Here is a 21,219-nt window from a genome sequence, read left to right as displayed (position 1 = left end):
AGGCTGGTGCTACACGCTGAACAGAGCCAAGACTTGCCTATTAATAGACTATTGAGTGCTATTGATCCTTGGCTCGTGTGACACACAAGATACAATGAGCCATAGATCCCAGTAAAGAGCCGTGCCTTTCTTTTCACTTTACCACAATTGCATATGATTATAGGAGTCTGAAGATCAGTCAGAGAGGCCTATCTCTCTGTAACGACGACCAGAAGTGTGATGGTACCCTTGCTAAAAGCCGACTGCAATTTGGAAACTTTTGTCACAAATACAAAAGCTCTTGAACAAAATGGCCACAATCGAGACCCGGCTTTGCCTAGAGTGAATGCTGCCTCTCCATAATTTAATGGATATTTTGTGTGTGTGTGTGTGTGTGTGTGTTTTGGGGTTGTTGTTTTTTTTGTATAAACCACTCAAACATGGGATATGTTTCACAAAGTGAAGATGCTTTCTCTTTGCATTCAAGGTGAGAACAACTCCAAAAAGCTGCTATACAATTACGGATAAATTAGAGGGATAATGATGAGGGGGAATGGTGGTTATATCAATAACCCCTCTAATGGTCAATTCCAGAATGCTGTCTGCTGTGTGCTAGATTTAGTGTAATGGATAAGGTGCCTGTTTAGCAGAGGCTTACTTGTCGCCAAACGAGGGAACAAACCTCAAATAGCCAAATTAAAAACTGAATAATAGATGAGCGATGCCAGGATGAGAGAGAGAAGAGGAGACAGCTGTAATTTCTACTCCTGGAAAAAAGAGAAGCCTTGGCATGCAATTGTTGATAATTTATAAGGGCACCGAAGAGAAATAGAGACAACAGGAGATATACAAAGTGATGTAAGAATCACCTTTACTGAAAGGCACTTAACAGTTGTTATAACACGTGGAAACACTGGAAAATCTTCCAAACATTGTAAATACTGTTTTGATTAACATTGATTGCCACTTTGTGTGAAAGACGGCCTCTTTTCGTGGGTTTTATCATTTTTTGCAGGAGCAGCAGTCTTGAATTGATGCAAACTTTTATTCTTTGTTGAAAAAACAAGGAGCGAGTTTGTTTTGGCAAAGATTTGTGCCAAATTGTTGAGTGAATGATTAACAAAAATGTGCAAATTGTTTGCTGTTCACAGGGTATCATTTTCAATCTGCATATGAAAGGCAAGAGCCTTTGAGTGCAAGAACTGTTCAATACTCTCATTCGCTTCCCAGAACACTGTGCCTGAGTGAAATTTTGACCTCTGTTCAAAGGCACTCCCAGTACCTGTGGAGTGGGCTGAAAATGCAAGAGGGATGCCACAAATTGTACCAACTATGAGTAATGCATACAAAAAATTGTTTCCAGTATAAGAAAATGTTGCACCTAGTACAAGTAGTATACAGTAGCATTAAAAAAGAAGGGATTGTGCACTGCTACATAGTTGCCATCAAGACCTTTAATATCAGGAACTGGATTTATGTAACTCATGTTCCAGGTGTGTTTCACCTTGCTGGTTTTCCAATAGTCACGATTTTTTCTGTGCACCTGCAAGGAGGAAGAAAGCAGGATTTCCCTGCTTGCCGACTGGTGATGCAAGCTGATATGAGTGGGGGCTTTGTGATCACAGAATAGCCTCTGTGGTGAAGAGGTGAAACTATTACTGCACCATTGAGTGCAGGTCATTTGCCACCGCCACCTGGCCCTCTGATCACTCCTTGGAAAGGGCTATTCATAGTTTTCTGTGACATGTGACTGCTCAGAGACCCTGGAGGGCAAAACGCTGTTCCAATAGGCCGGCTGGCCAACACTGGACACTCCAAAGAACAGACACAGGCCTGTCAATTTTCCATCTGTTTGAGGCTGGGAATACTTAGATCATCTTTCAAGAAAAGAAAAGAAAAGAAAAGCTGGAAGTTCTGGGCAGTTGTGATCCACATACAGCCCTACGTATAATATTCCAATCACTAAAAATAGCATTCCTGCTACAGATCCCCTTAAGGCACCTACAGGACTGTAAGATTTTAGCAATCATAAGTTTATTGCAACCCACACTGGATCTAATAAACTTGTCTACAATATCAAGTTTGATATACATTGCACAATGACAAAACCTTATAAATCACTGGCTAGAACACATGGCTTCAATTCCACCGCTATGTGTTTCAGTGCTGGGTCCCACTGGAGCGGTCATAATAACAGCTGAAGGATGCGTTCAAACAAACAAGACGTCTGCTGCCACAACTAGATTTTCTCCTTTGTTGAAATCTCAAATATTTATTTTGCATACTTTATCTCCATCTTTGCATTTGTCTGTGGGTTTTGATCACTGTGTCATTTCATGCATTTGTTAATAGACTTAGGACAGTCCAGTAGTCATATACTGAAATTGTGATTCCAATATTATTTGGTCTTTATATATTAATCATTGTTTATATTCTATGGCCAAAAATCACGCAATATATACATGTAGGAAAGATGAAGTCGAAATTGTTGTTTTTTCATTAACAAGGCCATTAAATTTGCCACAAAACTTTTGCTGCTCACTGTTGTGTAACAATTTGCAGTGATATTTTCCTTTAAAATGAAGCCAGTGTGGTAGTCCTAAAAAAACCAAAATTTGTTAAGTGACAACTTAAGCCTGGATCCAAAGGAGTCATTCCCTGTAGACTCCCATGTTAAAATGACTAGTTTTACATCAGAAATAATGAAGTTCATAGCCTAATACAAACACACAGTCCTAAGATTCAGGGCTTCAGAACAAACCAATGGGGGATGTCAAGCTGACTACATCAGTCTTTTCTGTACAGTGTATGGTGGAAATGTGTGAAATGCTCTGGAGAAGGAACAGTCAGTACAGTTTTGCGCTGCATTTGTCTTGCAGGGTTTACAGATATGTGTTTGCATTCACTTTAGCTGTGAACAATACAAGTAAAAATAACCACTGCCACAACTAGAAATAACTTGTGAGCACTGGAAAAAGCTGACTGGCCATTCATTTAAAGATGTGATGTGATGAAAACAATAAATACAAGATGGACTAGTCACATCCCCTGATTCTCAGATTTTTCAGAAAATATTTTGTAAAATTAAACGTTAAAATAATTTTAAAAAACCTTCTCATGTCGGTGATTATCCTCAAAACTCTGAATATTTTCCAAGTCAAATCCTTGTCATATATTCAGACTTTTTTTAAAAGTAGGAGGTCATGTTTTACAACAGGAATTTAAGGTTTCTATCCCAGACCTAGACCTTCTGTTTGAGAGCCCTGCCTTCATGTAACTTCCCCTCTCAAGTTAGAGGAAGTATTTCAGATTCTATGTGCTGATGGTAGAAAGCTGGCTACCGCTACAAAGGAGTATAAAATCCGAAATACCTTCAACTGATGATTGGATTCGTGAGTTTTGACACTGCACAGTGAAGCACCATGTTTTTTTTAAGGGAAACGTCAAACTTGCACTCGCCTGTACAAATATTCCATAACTCTTTCACAAGTTGCACGTTGTAAACCACAGAACAAAGAAAGGAGTGTGTAATGTATGATTCAAGGATGGTAATGTTGTTTTCAGACCCATGTAAAATTTATTTGAATTGGTTTATATAGTACATCGATCCATGTTCTTGTTTTTATACTTTTATGTTCTGTACATGTTTACATCGTGTCATGTTTAAATGGGACGCTATCTCATCAAAGTTTCAGTGCTGTTCGAAGAGCTTGAGAGGAAAGGTTTGTAATGGAGAGGCACTGAGATGGGATCTCAGCAGCATGTTGGTGAAGAAGGCCTGCTGGCTTGCCAGCTCATACACACAGATGGACGGTGTGTCAAGGGAATCTCACACACACTGATCAGAGGCTCCCCTCCCGTCCCGCAATGGGAGGAAATGGGACTGAACGAGAGGAGGAAGAGCGAGAAAAGGAGTTAATCACCGCACTAATGCTGCACTTCATCATCGTTTCCTGAGCCCGCCTGCTCACCCTCACTGCCAGCGCTTGACTGTCTACACAGCGCCCCCTGGTTTTACTTTTAACTATGGCAGTGTTTAATCCCTCAGTTTGCTCATCACTTAGAGTGAGTGGAGCTCAAGTAGGATAGCATGTTTATGGAAGAGACACGCAAAGCACCAAATGAAAGTTGTTGATCCTTGAAGGTGATTCAAGTGGATGCCGATAGGGAGAGGATTTGGACAAACCTTGGCTGTTGTGCATCTGATATTTATGCAGGGCAGAATACTTTTCGTGCTTTTCCATGCATGCATTTGACACTGGTCCTTTGAGAAAGAATATTTATTTTTGAAAAGGCCCACATGTGGTGTGCTGACCCTGTGCTATGCATGAGCTTGCGTGACAAGTATGTGTGCACAAGTACAGACATATATTTTTAGAAGTGCACTTGTCTTAGTGTGTGTTTAAGTGCATGCAATATGCATGCTGTGCCCAGAGATGAATCTGAGGCCGACAGTGAAGGTGAGTAAGTTTAAGCAGGCTGCTCCTTTGGGTTTTTGTTCCATTGACAGTTACAAACAGGATCTTAGGAAGTGCTGCTGCGCATGCCCGACTACAGGGTTGGCCACTAAAACATACGGCCAAGTGCAACGTGCATAACTCATAGTCTTGCTGCCACATCCGTCCCACTGCCCCAGCAGGCACTCTCAGACTATATCAACCACCACAGCCTCTTAAACCCATTTAAGTCTGCTGGATAAAACACTGTAAGTCGCCATTCATGCCCAAGGTAATGCACAAATCCTGTCTTTGTCTTTGACAAATGCAACTACTTACATATACCTCAGTTGAGATCTTTGCGAAATTCGTGTGCTGTATAGCTAACGCTACCAATCTGTCTTTTATTTTGCTTTAAAAGCCAAAATGTTTGCTGTTATTTTCACAGTTTGTGATAAAATAGCCTCCAAAGAAAAACAACTGTCATAATCCTCTATTACTTTCAGTTATTCCAAAACAAAGTTTCGTCTTATGTTTACTTGGCTTTTCGGCACATCAGCTTACCTGACTGGTTCTAATCTACTACATTGCATATGTGCAGAAGGGTAACAGTCTGCTTTTCTAAATTTTAAAGCTAACATGCCATACAAGTGACAGTATAAAGGAACAAAGACTGTCTTTTAAGATCTGTCCATACAGTAGGCGTTAGCACGGCTGCAGCGTGGTATGTTGTGACGGCGTTGTGCGTGTGTGTGTGTGACTGTGAGTGATAGAGTGACAGCCACATGACAGGACTGAGCTGTGATCACAGCTCTGTTGAGGAGACACCGTTGGCAGTGCTTGGCTGGATGCCTGTCAGTTTGTCTATCTGTCTGCTTTCTGGTCATACCGTAGGTACACATACACAATGACACACTTTAACATACCTGGATTTAGGCTTAATGGGCTCCTGTCTTTCATACCCACATTTCCACACAAACACAGTCAACAGACTCGTGGTGAAGATGCCACGGTGCAATGATTTCAGCTGTGGTTCCACATCACCTCCTGCTGATGGTGGTAATTAATTGATGAATGAGGTCAGATCGGAGATATCCAGGCACATCTCTATTCGGTTACAACCCCATCTCATCCCTGAGCTCACCTCTCTGCCACCCCCAAGTTGTTTTCTTAATGCGCAGTGCACCACATTCCCTCTGTGCTCATCTGCATAAGACCTTGGGATGAATGTTAACGATGTTTAATTAGACAAGACGTGGGATGGATGAGTGGATGGAGGCAGTGAGGCCAGGGTGGTGCTGCCCCCCGTTGGGGGGAGAGAACACATAAAACTCGCATAGAAACCGGTAAGCATGTACACACACATGCACTTGATGAACAATAAATGACCATTAAAAGGCCAAAAGCTACAGCTGAACATGACCTTACATGCGGTTGGTGCATTCTAAGTTGTGCTACGAGCTCCCCATTCCATATTTCACTAACATCAAGGACATAGACCCCTCGTTGTTTAATGCAATATAAATGAAGCATTTCTAAATGCAGTATATTTCGAGGATATTATGTCGTGGGTAGTAACTGCCATTTATAGTAAATCTAATTAACCAAACTTTTATTTCTCACAGGGTTTCTGTTTGGAGTCAACTCTTTACTTGTAAAATGAATTAGCCCAACATTCAGTATTTCTGGAAATTTCTTCCTGAATTCCCTGACTCTGTTTAGAGACTTTCTAAAGTAATGTATAATTACTTAAACAGAGGGTTAATTGATAGAGTAGTGATACCATACAAAATGTATTAGCTTTACCTTTTTGGGACTAATTAAACTCCAGCTTATTAAAATTTCTGGTCCGCAATTGCTTGACTGAACATTGGGATCAATGCTAGGTGAGAGCACTGCGATCCATGCCTGAGGCCAGGAGGCTGGCTTCTCATGCTTATCTAAGACACTGAGAAAACGTTCCTGTCCCAGCTCGCTCTGTATAAACATTTCCACTACACTGATCTGTGAAAGAACATCAGGAAGCAGCTTACTGTAGGGTAATCCAGTAAATGATCGGCGTGTCATTTCGACTGTACAGCCATTGCCGAGATAAGGGGATGCAGATGTTTTCTCGCTAGCTGTTCCCCGATGAGGTGTCATTATCCAAGCTTGGTCTCAGACCTGCTGTTTTCAGCCCATCTCCTCAACTGGGTGACTGACTGTGGACTGGATGCAAAGGCACACTCACACGTGCACTTTGTGTCTATTGCTCTCTGCTGTCTCCTCCAGGCTTGTGCTTATCTTGTGGTCACGGCCAGACAGAGACACCTGCGAATGCTGTGGATTAGAATGCTGCCTGGGGTAAAGCATTTAATGTGTGCCCCAAGGATCTTGGGCTGAAGGCAGGCTGACTTGTGAGGCTGACGCAAACTCAACGGAGGCATCTTAGGGTCTAGGCTAGGATCGATGACTTCTCAAAGCTGCGACATAAAGCATTTGATGAAACGGCCATTTGAGAGACATGAGTAAACACGCTTTGATTACAACAGAGAAAAGGGGAAATTGTGTTTGTTCTCTTAAAAGTCGGGCTTAAACAACAACAAGACTGCTTGTTCTCCTTTGTGTTGGAGATGCCATGTTAAATCTCCACTCTTAATTAATTTGGAGAGCGCAGAGAGGGAGCGTTTGTCACCCCTGCTCTTGCCTGTTAGTGCTATTTGTCTCTGGGTGACCTTTGATTTCACACTGCATTGGTTTTCTCCTGTTATGGACAAGATGCGGTTTTTGCTGACAACAGAGGAAACCTTATCTTTTAAATAAGTAATTCCTCAACTGCTCAGTGAGTCCACCAGCAGCAAAATATTGGGATTGCGGAAAAGGCGAGCACAGAAGCTCACTGGGGAAAAGATCTCCTCTCTGTGTATGCTGTATATATACCTTTGCCTTAGTCATTAAAAATTCCACAACAACAAAGTGTTTGCAAAAGGCTTTCTACACAATAGTATATAGGTTTCTGTGTGAGAGTGTATGAACAGCCTTTGGCTTGGCATCTGTTCTGTATGCGAGAGGGGCAGGTTTATCGTTGTATTGTTGAGGGGTTTAGGCAGTGACACAATAGCCCCAGCCAGGCCTTCTTGGCACCAGCTGTGGCCCAAAGCTTTAGGCTTTTGGGAAGAGAACATTGATTGGGGTGATGGTTGGAGTGACTGAGAGGTGGGACGGATGAGGGAATTGCAAGGGGATGGATGTGTTGGCACTTGGCTCTGTGGGTTCTGGCTGGGTGCTGGAGCAGTCTCCAGTAACATTGATGCATGGCCATGAATTATATTATGCCTTGGCAGCTGCTTACTCCCAGATTCATCTCAGCAGTCATTGGGTTATTTATTTATTTGTTTCCACAATTTGTCAAAGAATTCCCATGCAAGAGAAAAAAACTACCTAACAAGATTTAAAAACGAGGCAGATTTAGAGTATTTAATGAATAGGTACTTTTTCAGATACACACATTATGACAGTAATGTAAGTTTAGGCGTGGTACCAAAATTCTGAAAGAATACCTAGTTTCTAACTTGATGCCATAGATTTTTTAAAAAGTGCAGCGACGTACATGACAGTTTTCTCAGAACCTCTCATGAACATCTGCTTGGAAACCTGCCTGGATAACACCTCATTCAGTAGCTGCCTGCACACTGTTTGAGATAGAAGTGATGCTTTCGGCCCTTTGTGTGACTCTGACATGGCTGTTCGGACACCTTTGTTCTGTGAGGAGAGGCCCATTCACAGTGTGCCCAGGGAACAAATTGAATCTGGTTGACAATTAATAGCCAAGCGGCATGTTTAATTAAGAGCATGTAGCCAGCAAGAGACATGAGGGAGATAAACAGAGGAGAGCTGCACAGAGCCAGACTGGGCTCACAAAGGAGCAGGCCATTGGAGCGGCTGGTTGATCGATTCCCTACCGTCTGCGAAGGCAGCCTTCACAAAGAGCATTCTGTGCCTCCCTTCTCAACGGGCTGAACTTTTAGAGGGGAGAGATGTGAGACTGATAATGCACACGAGGCAGATGGGAGTATGCAGATAGAGGCGAAAAAGTTGAGGAAAAGTTTGCTTGGTGAAAACATCTACAAGTGAAAATCTATACAACTGCACAGACCCACTTCGGCATTTGATAGCTTCACTTTGGGTAAAATCACCTTGAACATGATTATTACTGGTGTTGAGTAGTCTCTGGCTGTGTCTCATGTGGATGGATAGTGTTACATACATGTCTGGCGCTGGAGTCTGCTGTTAGGAGACGAAACATTCATGCCAGCAAGCTGGTTTGACTTCAGGCATCTGTGACCTTCACAGTCCTACATTCCCGTTATTGTAACGTGAACACAAAGCGGCAGAGAGCCAGGAGAGAGAGAGTGGGGGAGAGAGAGGGGAAGAACACTTGACAGCTTGTCTGATAGGCCAAACAATACCGGCTATGGCCAGGCGATGCTTTGGACAGATAGCTACACACACGCGCGCGCGCTCGCACCCACTTCAATTAAAGGGAGCCCTCCTCTAGAACTAACAATCACATCATTGTCAGTGAGATGTCAGGAGCTGAGAGGAGATAAAATGATAGCAGTTCACGTGAGGATTTGACTGGTGCTATATGTGCACTTGCCTTTGCATTCGGTGTTCTTATACGTGTTTTTTTCGCCTGGATGTGTGCGTGCTGAGAAGCGAACAGAGAGATGACAAGAACAGAAAAGGAAGTTGCAGGAATGTAACTGCTTCGTGAAAGAATTAAATGTGTGTATGTGCTTGCGTGCCGTGCCGACGGTGTACACCAAGTAGCAAAAGAAGATAAAGGCATGGGTCTGACAGACAAAGGGTGATCCTTCCATGCTGATTAGTAGTTGGGTGGGGGGAGTTTCTTCTGGCTAATTGGCCTGAGCTGGAGATCTGACCGTTCGCCTTGGTAAAATTTCCAAACTGTCTTGTCTTCGTGTCTTTTCTCATTGTCTCAAAAGCAGAACATGTCACTTTCCGTGGACGGACGTGACAATTGGGCTCAGTCTTGTAGTCTTTTTCTTTTCAAAGCATTCACAGCAGTCAGATTAAACACATCACATTTTGCCCTTTTACAACATCTTTTGCTTCATTCTCTCCTCCATCTCTTTCTCCTTCTTGTCCTTCACCTCTTCTCTTCCTGCTTGTAACATCGTGAGCAAGCTTGACTTTATTGTCACATGTTGTCCTCGTATCAGAACGTTCTGCATTCAGTCCATTTCACTATGTAGTTGAACAAAGATTTTTACTTTTAACAAAGCTTCTCAGCACAGCAAACGGCTACTTTAAACAAATGTGCACCACACGCTCAAAGGCAAACATGGAAGATGCTGCCAAAGGAAAACTGCAGTTCTGGAGGAAGACCTGTAGGTGGTTCTGGGAGGCATCAAGGATTGAAAGTTAAAATTGGTTTCATGCAAGAGTGCACCAGTCATTTGGCTGCACTGAATAGTAGAATTCAGAGGATAATGTGGGCATTAATTGATTTTGGAGCTGAAATAAATAGGCTCTCAGGATCACATGAGACAGAATTCTGCTCATTTGTGCCTTTGAGGAAGACGTGAGAATCTCTCAGCCGCTTTCTGCTCGTCTTTCTGGTCCTACAGTTACCCTAAAATGAAAGCTGACATCATTTGATTGATATGAAGTAAATGGGAACCTTCTAGATTCCTCTCTCACTTCTTTTATGCATGATTCCATTGCTTCTTGACTTTTGTAGGGGAGGGGGGGGGGAATAATTTATGATATTTAAGGATATAATGCTCAGATTCTTACAATGTTTCCACCGGGAGAACTCACACCTCAATTATATTTAGATGACATTTAATGCCCTCTCGGTGGATTTTCACTAGAATATCTTTCTCTCCCAAAGCATAGAAATGCAACAAATGTAACATTTATGTCTGCTCGCGATCAAATCGTGAAATTATATTAGAAATCACACAGACCTGCTGGCTGTTGGCTCACACGGCACTTCCAATATCTGCTGTCTACTAAAGCTGGAGCATCTGTCAAATGGGGGGGAACAAGAATAAGAAAGAGAGAAGACACAGAGAGAACCCTCTTGTCTAGTAAGTTTGACTGCTCCTGCAGTTTTTTTGTTTTTTTTTTAACTTTTGTTGGCAAGAAGTTGGGTTTTGAGGAGGAGGATAAAAGTTCGCCAACAGAATGGGGTAACAGCCTGGAGTCTCTGCAGTGGGGCTGGGGTAAGGTCAGCATCACGGAGACTACGCCACTCTCCGTTCTCCTTGGTTGGGCTGTCAGCGGGAGGGAACAGACATCCTGCTGCATAGCTGATGAAGAGGACATGCAGCGCGGACGCCAGAGGTCAGACAGCCATGGGGTGTCAGGAAGTGAACCTGGCCACTTCCCGCCGCGCCCTGAAGCGAACCACCACAATGCATCTGCGTTTTTGCCCTGTTTACCAAGGTAGCGCTCCACATTTCCACCAAGCCTCAAACATATCTTAGAGTCTTGCCAGAAGTTAGAGCCTGCAGGGAAAGAGGGGGAGCAATAGATAAAAGAAGAAAGAGGTATAATAGAATTATTACACAAGACACATCTCTCAAGGGTACAGCAGTAGGTGGTCCCATATGGGCTTTACATCAGCAGGCACACACATCCATAGCAACAGCCACTGGGTCACAACGCACACAAATTGTGGCTGGCAAAGATGGATGTATTTCATCTCAGTCAACTTTATATCCAGTTCACTTTTTGTCAGACACCACATGCTGCAAATCCATTCCCATGCCAGCTATTTTTTTTTACTCTTCTAGGTTTGTCTTGTGCTTAGCTGTACACCAGTGTCTCTGCTTTCCTCCTTCATTTGTCTTTTGTGGTGATGTAGCCTCCTGTGGGAGGCGGTGGCTGACCATTGTAGTCCTTCAAGGCCAAATAATTACATCCTCTCAATGAACATCCAAGACAGCAGCTCTAGCACCAAAGCCAAAACAATCCTGCCTTCTGCCAGCTCCTTCTTGGTCCTGGTCTTCTTCTTTCTGTTACACTTTCCCTTCATCTTATAGCTGCTCGGATGCACAGTATTGAGAATAGCTGCTTGACTGTGGAATGAATATAATCATAATTGTTTGGGTTGATATAAAGATCATTTATCACAATCACTCATCAACTTTAAAATCATAATATATCTGTTAAATTAAAAGTTTTTATGGGTTCATTCCCTTCAGCTCTAATAACAGTCAGCTGCAGAGGTAAACAATGAGAGGCCCAGGTGGCAACTGACTTGCGGGCATCAGAAGACTTGGAGTGAAGCCACTGAGGGAGACTTATAGGGCTGAGCCTCCTCTGGTTCGACTGGCAATACCTTGTTACGACTTTTACTTCCTTCTTATTGATCTTGAACAGCTTGTCTAATAGATGCAGGTTAAATAAAGGTTCTCTACCTACCTTGGTTGGAGGTGCATTAAACGATTAAAATTGGGACTTTTAGGGATAGCACGTGACTAAAATGTAGTAATATTAAAGAATCCTTATTTTTTGTCTTGTCAAAGTCTTTCATAGTGCCTCAAATAACGTAGTGAACTGAGCTAGTTAGTATATTTATATTTAGGTAGTATAGCTTTTTTCTTTGCTTTCTTTGAATTCTGGTTAAGTGTTGCTGGTTCTGTGTTTACTGTAATTGCCTTTTGCAAAATTACTCCTTACTTCTGAAAACTTTTGTGGTACCGATCAGCCTTGATTGCAAACACCTGTTCGGTCTTTGCAATATACAGATACTGACATATTAAAGGAAAAGGGAAACATTAAGCCACCTCATCACCTTACATACACACACACACACATTTCCCCTGAGGAAAGACTCGTCTTTCTCCGCTGTTGTCACTTATGCTCAGTCTTGTTCTTGTGCATAACTACAATATAGTGTACAAAAGTGATATAGTAAACAAAAAAAGAGAGTGCTGGCAGAGCAGCTGCTGTAGGTAACATTGATTGTGGGAGCAGGGAGGCGTTGAGGAGTGAGTCTCCCCAGGAGAATGCCTCCTATTTCAGAACAGTCTTATGACCAGCATGCCGAGCAGAAATGTGAAGAGAGGCATTGACCAACTACTGGAAAACATCTAAGCTATCCAGGATCAATGTCAAATTGATTCCAGAACTATGTATAATGTAGGCCAGTGGACAGCTTGTCTCGCTCTTTCCACCTCCTGTATGGCTGCGCTTCAGGAGCTGAGATGGTACATAGCAAGCTAGATGGACAAACAGAACAAAATCGCCTGAGGTGTGTTTTAAACACATTGCAAGCCCTTTTGTGGTAAAGGTGTTCATGTGTGCTAAGCAGCTATTCCTCACAGAAATGTGTTGTGCCATGGTCATGCACCTTTTGCCTTAAATCAGTCCGTTACATCAGTTGCCAAAGTTTCAGGATAGTTTGAGGTTGTGGGTACAGCCACTGCAGAACAACTAATTTGCTCGTCACAGTGGATTAACAGAGTGGACACAGTGTGACTTCCACCCTTTCTTTCAGAAGGGAAGCCCCATGCAGGTTCTAATGAGCAGTATGCTGGAGAGGGGATTTTTTAAACCTAACACAGTACTCATAGGACAGCCTCACCCCTCTTCAACAGATGCCAAGTGCAGCTGTCAACAGCGTCATACCCTATTGTTGTTTTTGCTTTCTGAACTCTCTCATCTCGCTCTCTCGTACTGACCATTTGTCTTGATAGCAGATCAACTGCATCCTATTATGAGACATGCTCAGAAAATCTTAAAGGCAGCTGGAGGTTAAAGTTGGCTCAGATGGATTCACTCTACCTTACCACTTTTCCTCTCTTAAAAGAGAAATGTGGCTGTATGAGATTACATGGATACAGCGTGTAATACGTTATTGTCAGTGCATTAAGAATTCATGAATTATAAATTTAAAAAAACAAACTCAAAATGATTCAGCTAAGGTACGTTTGGTTGCAGAATTGAACCAAATCACACTTATTAAATCACCGATATACCTTTAATGCATTTAAACTTCAAACTTTTTACTCTGTCCTTTTTAGTCAGTTTCTACTATCTACATTTTCAGTAACTCTACTAGCCGCTTTCTCTTTTCTGTTATCTAGTGCTCATCTCTGTCTGTCTGTAACTAATTGCATTTTTTAAATTTATTTTCATTTTTTTGGGTCTAAACTTGTGATAGCTGGTACTTTGGCAAACTCCTTCCACCCTCCCCAAACACCAGCCAGTGCATTTGTGCCTGGACAGGTTGGTTTCCTGGGCTGCCCTGGAGGAAATATCAGATGACCTGGCACTCCACAGTAAAACCCAGGTCATCAGGGAGGGCTCCTCTAACCATATCCCTCCCATGGCCCCCCCTTTCATTCACTTCCTGCTTTCAAGTGTAGGGCAAGGTCAAAGCTTTGAGGATGCATTCCCCAGACTTCACCATGAGGCAGGCTGGAGGCGCTGTGCTCTGCTCTCTAACCAGACTTTTCTCCGTCTATTCTTTCACATCCTCTTGCTCTCACATATTCATTTCATTGGCTCGGGCTTTTACTGCAATCAATACTGTTGCTAAAGTTAGTTTTTCTAATACAGCTATTCATTAAGTGCATTTTCATTAGTGTCAGTAGAGAACCAATGTAACTGGAATAATGGATAAACATATGCTGTAATTGTTGAATCCTATTTTTGGGGTGATGAAGTCTGGTTTTAAATAACAGAGCTCACCCAAAAGAAAAATAAGTCATTACTCTGTTTTTACATAATGCCTAGTAAATTGTGGGTTTTAAAAACTAAGACTCAATTCTCAGACAATGATGTAACTAAGGGTATTTTAATGCAGGAGTTGCACAGAATAAAATGCACTTAGAGTTTTGTCCTCCCAGCTTTGTATTGTTCCCAGCCCTCAATTTTTCTCTCGGCACAAATGCTCTGTGGATGCGGAAACAAGAGCGAAGCATTATGAATGGTGTTTAGAGACAGGTGTCTGATCTGTCCTGAGATAATGCCAAAAGACTCCTATCTCCCCTTCTAATGGAACAGCGACAGTTGTTTCAAGTAATCAGGCCTGTCATCCAAATGTTGAAGCGCTGGTCCTCTCAACACCTCTCTTTTCTTTCCATAAATCAAAGTTGGTGGCAATGCAGGAAATCAGAGGATACAGCAAAAACAATCTGGCAACGAGTTCTTCCAGAATAGGGAATCCTCTCTGAATATCTCCATCAAACACAGGGGTCATCTTTGTCTGACTTTTGTGGAAATAAGAAAGGGCAAGGGTGAAATCCATCTAATCAGCTCTACAAACAGTTCCCATAAGATTATCACTGCATCTAATTTTAACATCATATTCAAATAAGGGATGAGCCAAATAGTGAATACTTTTTTTCTGAGAGTTTACTGCTCCCGCTCCCCTTTCTTGGTCCAAAGAAGTGAAATGGGATGAATATGTTAGTGTCATCTCCAATTTCAAATAGGTAGACATTTCAAAAGATGATTCTCTCTGGAGAAAATGTTATACCTCTAGAGTGAAAAATATCATTTGAAAAGCAAGACAGTAAAAGCCAGTCATCTCAAAATGAAAATTTTCTCATGGTGGCTTTCCTTTTCACCTCAACGGTAATGGGAAAGAAAAAAAAGGACAGGGGGTGAGGTAGGAGAGGGTGGGTGGATGCTATAAGAAGAGAGAAATAAAGGGGAGACACACTGATGAGTACAGGAGTGACACCGCTTGAGGAGCATGTTAATAACGTGTCAGGCACAGACAGGTAACCAGTAATCAGGCCTTGTGACTGTAACAGGGTAGACAGAAACACACGCACACATAAACACCCTCCTCTCCATCTCCATCAGCCCTGAAACTGTTAGACTGCTCGGTCATGTTCTGGGGCAGCCCCCTCTGCTAACAGTGTGTCGCAGCTTAGAGAGACAAAAGAAACAAATGAGATGGCTGGGTTACAACAAACAGCTCCGGGTTGTTCTTTCCCCTTGAAAATGAAAGACCCTCTTTTTTGCAAGTACAGTGTCAATTAGAGGTGGTTTTGCTCCTGCTCACTCTCCAGTTCTTAGCTTTTGCTGATTGGCATTTATTTAGAAAAAAGGTTGCCTTAATTCAGGATATGGCGAATACAGGAGTACAGTATATTTTAACGACACCAGGAGGTAAAACGACAGCAAAGATCATGTCAGTAGGGAGGGTGAGGCATAAACCTCATGCAAGTACAAACAACCTTGCACGAGGTGGATTCTGACCTAAGCGGGAGAGTGTGGATGGAGCTGTGTGTACAGAGAGCCTCCTCTGAATATTTCCCTAGTGAGAGAGCGTAGGCCAGAGACACTAAGGTCAGCAGATAGAGTCCAGAGCCAATTGACAGCTGCTGGTTTGACTTTGATACACCATCAGTGCTCAGCACAGCGCTTGCCCATTTCCCCCTCCACCCCTCTTGCACTAACCCGCAAGTGTGTTTGCTCAACCTGAACGCATGCTAGCCTCTCATTATGCCGCCCATGCAAACTTTGTCTCCTTGCAGCTGTTTAATGGCTGCACGTCTGTTTTTGTTTGTTTCCTCACCATAAGATTATTGCACCTTTATGGCTGGTTGGGGGGTTGGAATAATCCCTGGCATCTGTTCAGAGAGGGAGGGGTGAGAAAGAGCCAGAGGAAGGGCCATGCTTCTTTCTTTCTTTCTTTCTTGTTTGTTTAAATTTTTCTAAATATGGGACCATGTGGCCCTCTATTTCATCCTCTGCGACTGAGACTGGAGCTGTGGTTGGATTTTAAAGGCAAGAATGATGGAAAGGGCTTCGTGCTAACAGGCACAAAGGTCACTGAAGGAGCTTCTTGTTGCCGTTTATAACTCCCAGAATGAACACAAAATAACATCACAGGCACGTTAGTCCAGTTTAATGGATGCAGAACAGTAATGCCTTTTGATACCTGGTTAGTTTGTGTTTTTTCTTTGAATATTGTAATTGTTGTTGTTGGCTCAGCACACATTCTCTATGTGTTTTGGTGTCTATATAACAAGATTATTTGCTCATTAAATCAACAAGGTTGTTACTGTCTGCTCTTATACTTTCAATGCTGTTTTATTTTTCTGTTGCATAGCAAAAGTTGCCTGAGCTCCTTTAGAAAAGCCTCATCTCCTTTCTGTTATTTTATTAAGTCAAGATGCCATCTTGTCATGGCTTCTGTGCCTCCGGTCATTATGGCAGGAGAACAAGAACTTAATCAACAGGGCATTATCTCCCAGTGTGCACCTGGAGGCAACACTGCCAGTCATGCTACCATCGCTTTTTTTGTTGGTAACCCTGACAGCCCTGAAACCCCTCACACCACACACCCTGCAGCATCCCCATGGGCTATCGCCAGTGTCTGTGCCAGGTCACACTTGTGACACGGCCTTGAAGGCCCAGTTGGTGCCTTCTTGCAGTGGTGCATATTTTAGAATTTTTATGAATTTGAAGAGAAAATGATGGAAGAAATGAAGAAATGGTCCTGGTTTATGTGCTTGCTTTATGCTGCCACACACTGGATGTGTCATATTTTTCCAGTTTGCACTTTTGAAACAGCTGCTGCTTTTGTTGACATTATTGCCCCGTGTGGGCAGGTGAAGTAACAGCATTTAGTCCCAAAGGAAGCTATTTTCAAACCCTATCCTCACAAACCAAAGAAGACAATATCTTAGAAACACATTTACTCTTAAAGGTTTGTTGACACTCCAACATGAGGTGAGACACACATCCTTATAAACTGAAAAGACAGTGTTTTTGTGGAAGATGGCAGCAGCTCTGTCCTTGTGTCTAGCTCTCTCTAGTCTGACAAATGTTCTTGCTGAAGAGTGAATTACTGGCTGTCGCTGGTAATCATTAGGTTGTCTACCAGCATCCAAAGTGCTTTTTATTTCTGCCCATTAGTTTGGTGAGAAAATGGCCGGGTATGGTCCAGTGTGTTCTCCCTTACACTCAGACTGATGCAGTAGGCAGGGCAAGCATGGGAAACATGAAAGTGTTTGAAGTATCTCTATTTATGCCAGTGGCAGTTTGGGCTTTTTTTAAAAAAGCATGGTGTCTATAGCATCTCTGTACACAACTGACTCCAAAGGATCTACTGCCTTTTCTGAAGAAGCAATACACACACATGTCAATATTGTGAGACTGGCGTGTAATTATCATTCAAAGGTTAAAGAGTGGATTGATCCATAGAGAAGTGTCAAGGGCAGATCAAAGGGATTTGGGGGAGGATCGGACCAAAAATGTTAAAAGCTGCTCACTCTCAAACACAGAGACGTCAATCTTTCAGAAAGCACCTTGATGTCCTCTGAGGAGAACCTGATCAAAGCTTTTGTAACAAAGATAGTCTCAGAAGATGATCTGACCTCAGTTGCATTCCACTTCTGTCTTTCATTTTACTTTTAGCAGTCTGCATTTACCTGGCTGAACTCCCCAGCACTGCCCCGGTTTCCGTCTTTCCTGTGTTTGCACTGCTTGTTAAACTGTCTGAATATCAATGAAGCAGTCTCACCGATGTATAACAAACACAAGAGAACAGTGATTAAAGATGACATATCTAAGCCTCACTCACTTCCTTCTCCTCTCGTCTCTTTTTCACAGGAGATCGCAGCTTACTTGATAACATTTGAAAAGCATGAAGAATGGCTAACGACATCCCCTAAAACAAGGTAAGACCATTACACTCACTGCCCTCTTTAAAACATAGGGTTTTTAAGATTTATAGTCCTGCAAGTATTACACTCTGTGAGTCAAAATTTACATTTTTGTTTTTTCCTTTTTTTTTCTTTCCAAGGCAATTTCCCTTATGCGCGGCTCATAATTACCTTCAAGTTTACTGTAGGATGTTTAATATTACAGGGTGCTGATGGCTGTTCAGAAAAGTTTACAGTTTGCAGATAAATTATAGAATATTAATAATGACTAATAACTGCCTTTTAGCACTCCAATTAACACAACATGCACTGCTGCAGCATCTGCTGTGAATGTTATGTTAATGTGCCTCTATCTGTCTGCACATTCGCCACTCCACTGTCTAGGTCAGATGTTACACCCCCATGTTGAACAAAATGCCAAGAGCTAGTGCTATATTTGAAATAGAATCGTTTTTCCAGCATGGGACCTAATTTATTTTATTAATATATGCAGATACATATAGTGCCAATTTGCATGTCCTCCTCAGTTTTTCAGCAAATTTCAGCAAAAGCAGTTTAATGTCAGAGAATGTGTCTGTGGCAGCACTGGCTGTGATGCCATTATTTAACATACATGGTATAATGACTATTAATATATGCAGCTGTGATAGCAACCTTTTACATTTAACAGCATTAGATACATTTCAGTTTGAGTGTATTTGGATAATCTTTTTCGTATTATACAGCTTTAGAGTTGGCATCTTTGGCCTCTGTTGGACTATCAAACAGAAGTGTCGCACTGTAAGACCACAAAATCTTTTCTTAGCTCCAGCATATACAGCCTATTTAAACATGATCCCTTTTGCTTAAGTTTACATGTTCATGCATTTAGAATAAGCTAATCAATGTTAAATCTTTCTTTATCTTCTTTTTTTCTTTGAGTTTGAATTGCTGTGTTGGCATTATTAGCAAACCTCATCCGTGCGTAAGTGGACTCTGGGCTTACTGGCACAGAACCGATTGCTCGCATACCCTCCTCTCTTCCACTGCCTCGGAGGGACATTGATAATAGTCCTGCATTAAAACACTACCAATTAAAATATGTTCTCCGGTTTAATTCTAGGCCAAAAGAGCATCAGGCACACCCTTTTTTTAAAATCAAGAATCCTTCCTTCTTCCCAAGCCACTTCTGTCTAATTTACCAAAATGAATTCAAAATCACACTTTTTTCTTTCGTGTGACCTGTGTAGTTGGCTTTACAGTCACCTTTATTTCCTCTTCAATGTATACGCATTCTTTTATCTTGCTCTAGTACCTTAAGTGACCTTAAGGAATAAAAAAGGGATCGTAATCAAAAAAAGGCCACGTTTTGGGGTCCTGGAGAGCTACAAATGTCACAGTACTGGCATCATAGTGCACAAGACAGGCTAAAAATGACTCTTGTGTGAGATGTGAGAGACTTGTGATCCAGTGACTTTCTATACAAATGGTCCTCAGTATAGTGATGGCCACAGTCTGTCACCACTTGCTGTATGTGATGCAGTGGTCTTAGTGTGCTCAGGGATTTCAGCCCCATGTCATCTCGTAGCACAGGTGCTGATATCTCAGATATGTCATCAGGGAGCAGTTCCTAGTGTACATCTACAGATCACCTGACAACACAATAACACATCTCATGTTTTAGAGTACCTGTCTTTTCAGCACAAGATGTGTGTGTTTACTCTGTATGTGTGTTTGCCAACAGGAGAGTCAGCGAGAAAGCTTGTGAAGTGTTTGTATTTTTCCAGATGTCAGTGGAAGAGTAGGGTGTAGTGATGGATGTCGGGGCCAGGAAAGGTTGGCGAGAGTCAAAGGATGAGGCGTATATGTGTGATTGATGGTAGCTGATTGATGGCTAGGCTCTACATGAAAATTTTCTGTTCAAGGTCACGGGTGAAAGGTCATGCTTGGAACACCTGTGCTTAAGTGATGCCTTATCATTTGTCATCACAAATCTTCAGGTGCGTTTCGGCGGGTGTATATGCATCTGATTGTGGGTGCACCGTGTGCATGCCTGTGTGTGGGTTGACCCCTGTGGGGAATAGGCTAAGTAGGCTAATTCTCCCCCAGCCAGGGCTTTTACTCCAGGTTAGTGGGGCATGATGGGAGGCAAAGATGAGCAGCAGGGTCATACACAGAGAAGCACAGCGCTACATGGCTGCACCGCATGCATGCAACAGCTCTGACACATGCAGGTCATAAAGATGGGAGTGGGCCACAGTCAGAGCCCAAGGAGCTGACACCAGCTGTTTGACCAAGGTGTCACGCGATGCTGTACATGCCTTGAATAGAGATGGCATCCTGTCAACACGAGGAAGATAAAACGAAGTGGACCTGTTTCATACATGCATAGACGTATCTCTGGGTTCATGCTGATGCGCATACAGTAACAGTACAGCCAGTGTTATCTTTTGCTTGGGTCTGTTTCTGTTTGTTTATCGTTTCAAAATCTGAAGCATGCCAGGGGAGAATGGTGGAATGCTGAGTGATTGATGTGCTTAGCTCTAGTAATACACATTCCCTTTCAGATAGGAAGTGCAACAGTGCTTAAAATCAATACCAGTGTTCTCCCACTGACTGCTTGAACAGCACTACAGCTAATTCAGGCCGCACCTGTCAGAGCTGGGGAAATCTTTCCCTACTCGGGCCTTACACTTTAATTTACACCCACAGCCTCGCTGGCTTCCATTTCCATTAAAGGGAGAGCCTGGCATTATGGCTTTAATGAAGGCCACGGCCAGGCTGTGATTTAAGATGGCCGTTACCCCGCACCTTCACTCCACAGGAGGGAACACACTTAAAGGGACAATTAGGATTTTCCTCTACTGCATCCTTCCGGAGAGCCATACTCATTCTTTCCTTTTGGCTTTTTAAAGATGTGACCATACTGCTTCAGTTGATGGGATCTGAAGGTGCCTGTGGGAGAAAGGTAGAAACAGAAGGAAGGGAAAAGAATTGCGGTTCCAAATCTAGACAATAACATTTGATGTGACCTCATCATGGGCATAACATTGCGCTCCTGTTGAGAACAGGCATTCATTATCCATCATAAATGACACAAATATCTCCTTAAGGGGCTGTTTAGAGGTGTTTGAATGCTGACAGATGGAGTAACTATTGACTAGATGGTGTCACAGATT

At 42.5% G+C, this 21,219-nt stretch overlaps 1 protein-coding gene across 2 annotated transcripts in view; it reads left to right on the top strand.

The window, feature by feature from the left end:
• camta1a (calmodulin binding transcription activator 1a) overlaps positions 1–21,219 on the top strand; it is a 279,957-nt gene that overhangs the window by 104,486 nt on the left and 154,252 nt on the right. For both annotated transcript variants that reach the window (XM_085258803.1, XM_085258802.1), the window contains exon 4: positions 18,009–18,076. In XM_085258803.1, coding sequence (XP_085114929.1) covers positions 18,009–18,076 — 68 coding nt within the window. The remainder of the gene's footprint in view (positions 1–18,008; positions 18,077–21,219) is intronic.

This window comes from Mchenga conophoros, linkage group LG20 (assembly GCF_057382185.1).
Source record: "Mchenga conophoros isolate Kocher_MC1m ecotype Shallow Benthic linkage group LG20, M_conophoros_male_GT1.1, whole genome shotgun sequence".
NCBI lineage: Eukaryota > Metazoa > Chordata > Actinopteri > Cichliformes > Cichlidae > Mchenga > Mchenga conophoros.
The sequence above is the reverse complement of the archived record's forward strand: the minus strand, read 5'-3'. Positions and strand labels throughout refer to the sequence as shown.